This window comes from Watersipora subatra, chromosome 4, assembly GCF_963576615.1.
Source record: "Watersipora subatra chromosome 4, tzWatSuba1.1, whole genome shotgun sequence".
Taxonomy (NCBI): Eukaryota; Metazoa; Bryozoa; class Gymnolaemata; order Cheilostomatida; family Watersiporidae; genus Watersipora; species Watersipora subatra.
The window spans coordinates 52,142,331-52,150,004 of record NC_088711.1 but is presented as its reverse complement, the minus strand read 5'-3'; the positions used below and the strand labels follow the sequence as shown (position 1 = coordinate 52,150,004).

The following is a 7,674-nucleotide window of genomic DNA, read 5'->3' as shown; positions in this document are numbered from 1 at the left end:
TTCTAGGGGTAGTATAATGCATTGATGTAGACATTGTCATCCCAACTTTATCGCTAGCGAGATGCATTTCAATTGGTTAGTGCAGGGGTTCCAAACTACCTTGGAGCCATGGATCCCCTGAGTTCCTTATCTAAGAGTCAAAGGCTCCTTTATACACATCATAATATATGGTGTTTGTAACAATGCATTGTAAATTGGTGTACATTATAAATTAGAATAATATAAGAGTCAGTAGATTTGACATGTTTCTATTTATTCACTTATATAAAGTAATGCTATATTAAATTGCTTTGACTTTGAATTTTCAGTATAGTCAGTTTGTTAGTGGGATGGATTGTATGTACTTCTTGTTTCTCACCAAATTCTCAGTCTTTGGGAAAGAGTTAACAAAGCGTATCGCACGTCACCATTAAGTCCCAGATGGTTTCGTTGTTTCGGTTTGAGAACAACCATGGAGGAGAAAGCGGACTTGCATAAGAATGTAGACACAAATGGAAGCAGAGTTCGAAGGGCGTGTTTGGCTGTCTGTGGCTATGAATGAATCATGAAAGGCTAAAATTCTTCAATGGTTCTTTTTTCATAAACATCTTTGGCAGATGAGTTATTCTGCAAATCTATGAGTTCTTCATGCAGCTCATCAGGTCCGCTTTCAGCAAAACGGCGGAAAGTATTTCTGACAAGGCTCAGTTCTGATTCACTCACCTAAAAAAAATAGTGCTGAAGCTCTGACTCTAAAGAATTCAAGTGAGATATAATATTACTTTGTAAATGATTCAGGCATTGAAATAGGCTATTTATCTTTGGGCTATATAAAATCAAGGAAAGCAATTCAAACATAGAAAATTTACCTTGAGCTACCTTTTCTTCCATAATTCAAGTTTGCATAGAAATGCTTTCAAGGCATCTGTAAACTTGACTATGTTTGTGTTTCTTCTTTGCATCTGACAATTAAGTTTGTTAATTTGGTCGAACATGCCCGCCAAGTAGGCCAGATCAAGCAACCAAACTTCGGCTTTTAGCCATGTTTCAAATTCCGCTTTGTTGTTCTGTTCACAAAAGATCTCAATTTCTTCTCGTGGTTTGAATGTCATTGCAGTTACAGTTCCTTTGGAAAGCCAAAGAACATTCGGGTGATATAACAAAACTTGATGCTCTGCTTCCATATTTTCGCATAGTTCTTAAAACAATCTAGAATTCAGGGACCCGCCGTTGATATAGTTTACTATGCAAATTACCTGATTGAGGATTGCTGAGAATGATTCAGGAAAAGTTTTAGTAGCCAAAGTTTGTCTGTGTATTGTACAATGTACTCCTTTGACATCTGGAACTAGCGGTTTCACTCTTGCTTGGAAGCCAGAGCTAGATCTTAACATTGATAGAGCACCATCTGTGCAGCAGCCGCATAAGTTTCCCCAAGACAGCTTTTCAGTTTCAAAGAATTGTGAAACCTTGTCAAGAATGTCAGAGGCTCGTTTAGTTGTTTTGAGTGCACTGCAGAAAAGGAACTCCTCTTTGATGTTTCCATTGTTGACATATCTAACAAAGGGCAACAACTGAGCACACGATTCCACATCTGTTGATTTATCAAGTTGAATAGAAAACAATCCAAAAGGTGCATTTCGCTTTTCCTTTACCAACTTTTTCTCGATGTTTTCACTCATTTCAGTTATTCGGCTTTGAAGAGTGTTATTTGACAATGATGTCACAGATATCTTTCTTTCGGCCACTTTACCAAGCATGAGCTCCACCATTCGCTGAGCACAGGGCTTAATTAGCTGCTCCCAAATTGTATAAGGTATTTTCTGTTTTGCAATTGGTAATGCAACTGCATATGATGTTTCAGCCGTCTTGTCATGGTCTACCTGAAAAGCTCCATCAGAAGAAAGTATCATCTTCTTCAAGAATGTTTCCTGTCGTTTAGAAATGTTTTGCCATTATTCACTAAATCAGGGTGTTGGGAACTTAAATGTAATTTTAGCTTAGCATTCTTCATGGAACTGTAATTAGTCATCACCTTATGACAGATCACACACTGCGTTTATTATTCCTTATCTTTTGTTGTTAAACATGGTAAATACATAAACATTGTAAATATAAATTTTAATTATTTCTTTTCTTGCTGGCCATGCTAAACATGTTTTAAAATCATACACATGTACATAGCAATATAGAACAGCTTAAAATTTGAAATACCCATTATGCATTGACATACTTTACTTACAGTTACAGCTGAAACTACCACTGTCTTTGTTCTCTCATTGCTTAATAAAATAAAATTATAACTAAATTATCATAAGCTATTGGTCACGTGATCAAAGTCAAAATAATTTTACAACTTTTACAATTTACAACTTTTATAAACAATGGTGGTTATTTTACCAATCAGCTGGTTTTATTTTGTTGCAAAATAAATACAGTTGCCAAATATTGTCACAGTTATGATCAGTTAGCCGCCATCAACAAGCAATCATGATATTAATAGTCGCCATTGTCAAATGACCCATATTTGGTTTTAGATCGAAATTTTGAGTATGAAAACTATACTGCACAGGTTTGCCCGCTGTCCCATATTATTAGCAAGGTCAAACAATGTGACAACAACGAAAGACTTTGTCATTTTTTATTAGAAGTTGCAAAATATTAAGTAAAACTAAGGAAAAACAGCCGTTGTTTGGTTGATTTCGGGTAATTTATATTTAACTTTAATTATATACTAAGACACCTACCAATCTTAAAATTGGTAAAAATGAGTAAGTTGAAGTGTTTTACTTTCCTCGGATCTTAGTATATTGCTGAAAAAGAGAGAAAGAATTTTGTGGTTGCTGGTTACAGGTTTTGTTGTTTTGTTGTTTTACTAACTAAAAATCAGGTACTATCCAGCGATTGATGCAAATAGGCGATAAAAGTCTAGACCAAAAAGCCTAACAAGACAACGCGACCAGCCCGCGGAAATTGCATTAGCTCCGAAACCCAAGCTAGCACAATCCCAACATAGCTCATTCATTAAACCCGGCCCATATGATAGCCGTCACCTATCCTTTTAGGGTTTTATATCATTGATCCAACCACTAAAAGACAGAAATAGCTGTAAATAACTAGCTTGAACAACAGATACTGGCACCAGCCTGTGGACTCCTTCAAAACCTCCTGTAGACTGCTAGGGGTCCATGAACCACCAGTTGGGAACCACTGTTCTACACCAAACATTTTATATTATTCTATATGACTTATCACCATCAGGAAGAATTAGAAAGATGAAGAGTGATTTGATGTAGAAACTAGCGATAAATAGGAAGGGTGCAGCAGACTGTTGCATAAATATGTACACTTACATGTATCGATGCGAAGAAGAAGCGCTTCCGTCTTTTGTTACACTTCTTTATATCCTCCCCATTTTACCTTATACCACCTAATCTACTAGCTTTACCACAGCCTTATTTGTCTGCTTTATCCCGCTTTAATCACTCACTGTAAGTTCCAAGACTACGAATGAGCTCAGAGACTAATCTAGCCTAAGCCTAACAAATCTCATAATACAACACAAACATGTGCTAAATTTAGGTTAGTGTATATCAAAAATCTGGATGCTTGGTTTGCTATAATCCTCTTTTTAGCGCATTGTTTTACCTCATTGCTATGGTTACTACACAAGTTGAGACAAGCAGCATTGCAATTGTGCTTGTAGCAAGTTGGTTAATAATGTTTTCTGAACATTATCAATGACAATCAGTTGTGATTAACCAAATACAATCTTATTAAATATTATGTTGTAAAACAACATTATATTGTCATTGGTTTTCCCCAATTCTAGCTTTGGTTTGGCGGTACTCACTATTCTATTGGTTTACTGATGGTCATGTAAAGATTATTGAAGATCACATGCTCAGCTATAACCCGACCTTACAGTGTTAGGTCATGCCACTAATGAAATGAAATAACGAAAGGATACCTAATATCTAGTAGGTGCAGGGAAGTTGCTTACCCATGCACCTACTAAATAGGCTAACTCTTGTGAAAGCATCTACAACTTCATTAATTACCTCATAGTGAGATGGTTACAGGTGCTGGGCATGGGTGATAAAACTCATTGGACTCTCGGGTTTGTCTTCTCTAGAGTTTCAGGTAATAGAGATATTGAGCGTTTCGATCTTGCGGGTTCGGGTTTTAACTAGTGAGTTTGGGTTTTTTTTCACATGGATCCGTTCAGTAGAGTGGAAATAACTTGATATATTGCCCCATGCGCTCTAAAAACTGTTTAATAATCCACCTGTTAACCCTTTGAACTCTGGTTTTTTGTCAGTAACCCTGGGCAATCTGTTCAACGATCCGAAGAATCTAAATTTTTATTATATATATCTGAGCGTGATCATAATACAATGATATTTACTAAAAATCTAGTAGAAAAAACGGGCAACCCAGAGCAAATGTCATCAAACTGAAAAAACAGTACTTCACCATTATTCGGGCTAAAGCCACAAAGGTTTGTACAGTTTTTAAAAACTCGTATAAACATTTACAATAGCATCAAATCGATTGAGCAAATGTTCATCATTCTTTTACGACTCAAAATATACTGGAAAATTGTAATTAGTATTATAAAGTTATAATTATTTGTTTGTATTTATTTATTTATGAACGAAGATATATATATCTACCATATAAACGGCAATCGTTGTCTGTCTGTCAATCTATCTGTCTTTCTATCTGTCTGTCTATCTGTCTGTCCGCTTTATAGAGTACCGTACTTTTCGGACTATTAGCCGCTACTTTTTTCTGATGGTTTGTGAGCCATGCGGCTTATAAACGTAAGGGCGCGGCTATTCTGTGGTTTTTTCTTTTTCCGCTTGGGCGCATTAACGGGAATATCCGGTTAGTAAACGCCTCTATTATAATACGTAACCTACTATTCATCGTAGGGGTGGACGATAAATACTATGCTAAGAATTACGTTTCTTTTGGAGTTGTCTTCTCGATATATCGAGTTACCAATAACTCCCGAATATGAGTAGTATAAATAGATTAAAGAGCGGTGATTTCTTTTTCGATTCGGTCGAACTTCGGTAACTTAATTAATATATGAGTAAGTAGTAAAATCAAATTAGTAGTAAATATTAGTGGTGAATTAAATAAAATTTATTACTAATTAAATAAATTAATGAGTAGTAAATTACATATAATTAATATTTACTGCTAACGTGTACCAGGAAGGTCACATGAACATTTGTTTCTTGCGACCACTAGAAAAACGCTGTTATCTATGTAGTAGATAACTGAAATTGAACAAGACGGAGTCTATATATTCTGAACAATAGAATGTTGCGAGAGTTGACTCACAACATTCATAGGAAGAGAAACCTACAATAACATTGATTTATGGGCTGCAATCACGTCAACATGAACTAAGCTAAAGTTAGAAAGCGGAGGTAGTTTAAGAATATTGATATTCTACCAAACGACATCATCAGTCTAATTCAACATCTTTTCTACCTTTGCGTATCAGGCTAGAACTGTCAGGTTTAAGGAAAGATCCAATAAGATTGTTACACGCTGGCAGAGCGTCTCTAACTAACCTGAGGTGGGAGATTTGGAAGACAAAAAGGTATTTTTTTGGAGTCCGGATTTCTAACGTGGTGGATGCAGTGGTATCAAGATCAACTCAAGAACGCTATTTGAATTATAGGAAACTTGAACTCAAGGTTCTTTGAATTATTTCATTGATTGCATTTATCAGTAACGTGATTGATTGAGATAGCTACGCTAGGTTTGATATAGTGTTGTTATAGCATTGCCTTAGTTATAAAAGCAGTAAAAAGAGCTATAACAATATCGTAGATTTTTCCAACCTGTTAACAAAACACTGCTATTAAAAAAATTCATTGTATCTATACTCAGTGCATTGATAAAGCAATGTGAGGCTACGAAGCGATCCCTTACAATGTTGCTTATTCTTACAAAACCAATACTTCCACCACCATCAGAGTCAGTGCTGCTATTGCTATTTTTTTGTTATTGCTATTTGCTATTTCTGCGTAATCACAAACATCTGAATTGGCTATAATTTCATCAACATGAGTACATATTTTTTTAAAACTGTAATTAAACTGTTTGTTTTTAAGTTGGAAATTTTCAACCAAAAGATTAAAATTAAATTTTAGGCTAGTTTTATAGAGAAATCTTTGGATAACACTGTCACTACTATAAAAGCCCTAAAGATCGTTGGTTACGTTATTAACGAATAATAAAATTCAGTTACTAGCAATTGCTGGGAAAGTCGCAAATATGCGTCTACGGCGGTCGACCATAGAAAACGCATAAATTAGTCTACTTCAGTGAAAGGGTTAAAAACGTTGGATTTGCCACTGTTTGGGATAGTAAACATGTACATTTCCTTCCGCAACTAAGTTACTTTTACTTATTTTCCAGCTACCAGTACCACAGAACTACAGCTACTACAGAACTTGCACGGGTACTGCTACTGCGTTTTACCTACTAAATTTCTACAGCTAAAAGGTTAGTACGTCTTATTCAATGTTGTATTGTCTGTGAATTGCCACACATCCACTACTTAAAAAACGTTGGATTTGCCTCTGTTCGTGATAGTAAACATGTTCATTACCTTCCGCAGCTGACTTACTCTTACTTTTTTCCAGCTACAAGTGCTACAGAACTACAGCTACTACAGTACTTGCACGGGCACTCCGATAGGCGACGGGGAGAAGAAAGCGAGCAGCGTATATTACAAAAAAAGTACACCATCTCATTCACTTTAGAAACTCTTGAAGGAGTACAATGCCTCCCAAAAAGCCCACTGGTCAAACGCAAGAACAGATTGGTTCCCGTAGAGAAAGAGACCGAATTCGCAAAGCAGAGGCTCGGCGAGCAGAAACTGCAGAGCAAACACAGCTACACCCACAACAAAACAGAACTGCTACTGCAGCTGCTAAAAGTGCAGAAACTGCAGAAAAAACACAGCTACGCCTACAATGAAACAGAATAGCTACTGCATCTGCTAGAAGTGCAGAAACTGCAGAGCAAACACAGCTATGCTTACAATGAAACAGAATAGCATCTGCTAGAAGAGCAGAAACCGCTGAACAAACACAGGTAAATCGAGAGCAGGCCAGAATAGATGCTGCAGCTGCTAGAAGTGCAGACTGCTGAGCCGACCCAGCAGCGACTCAAATGGCTCAGAGCAGTCGCTACATTGGCCAGATGTGCAGAAACCTCCGAGCGGGTGCAGCGGCGACAAGAACATAATGCACTAGCTACAACAGCTGCTCGGCGAGCTGAATTTTCAGAACAGATGAAACGGCGACAACAGCGAGATGCACTAACTACAGCAGCTGTTACCAGGTGCCGTGTATGGGCAGAAAACTTCCCACTTGACTACAGTTCTGCTACACAGTTTAGGGCTTAATTTTTCTATGGGACGAATGTCCAAAAATGCTCCAGATGTAATGCCTTATGTTGGAAAGGCGAGAGGCTATATATGTAGTTTATATAGTAAATTTTATTGACAATAAATTTTATCAACACAACCACATTACTGCTGCACAGTTGGTATATTCCATGTCAAAACACAGGCTATAGACGAAGAACTGGTGAGTCATCATTAGTGTTTTAAGCATGTAGAAGTCTCATTTCAATAAATGCTGGCGATAGCTTTGCAGTGCA

General features: G+C 36.9%; 1 protein-coding gene across 1 annotated transcript; it reads right to left on the bottom strand.

The window, feature by feature from the left end:
* Nucleotides 1-552: 552 nt before the first annotated feature.
* LOC137394336 (protein FAM200C-like) lies at nucleotides 553-1,892 on the bottom strand. The gene is made up of 2 exons (XM_068081052.1): nucleotides 1,236-1,892; nucleotides 553-702 (listed from the first exon to the last, which is right to left on the bottom strand). The coding sequence occupies exons 1-2, from the start codon at nucleotides 1,890-1,892 to the stop codon at nucleotides 553-555; spliced, it is 807 nt and encodes a 268-aa protein (XP_067937153.1).
* Between the last annotated feature and the right edge of the window lie 5,782 nt (nucleotides 1,893-7,674).

Coding starts and splice junctions, on each gene's coding strand:
- LOC137394336 (XM_068081052.1), bottom strand. CDS start 1,892: ATGATACTTTCTTCTGATGGAGCTTTTCAGGTAGACCATGACAAGACG. Junction 703..1,235: donor TCTCAGCAATCCTCAATCAG/GTAATTTGCATA, acceptor TATTTTTTTTAG/GTGAGTGAATCAGAACTGAG.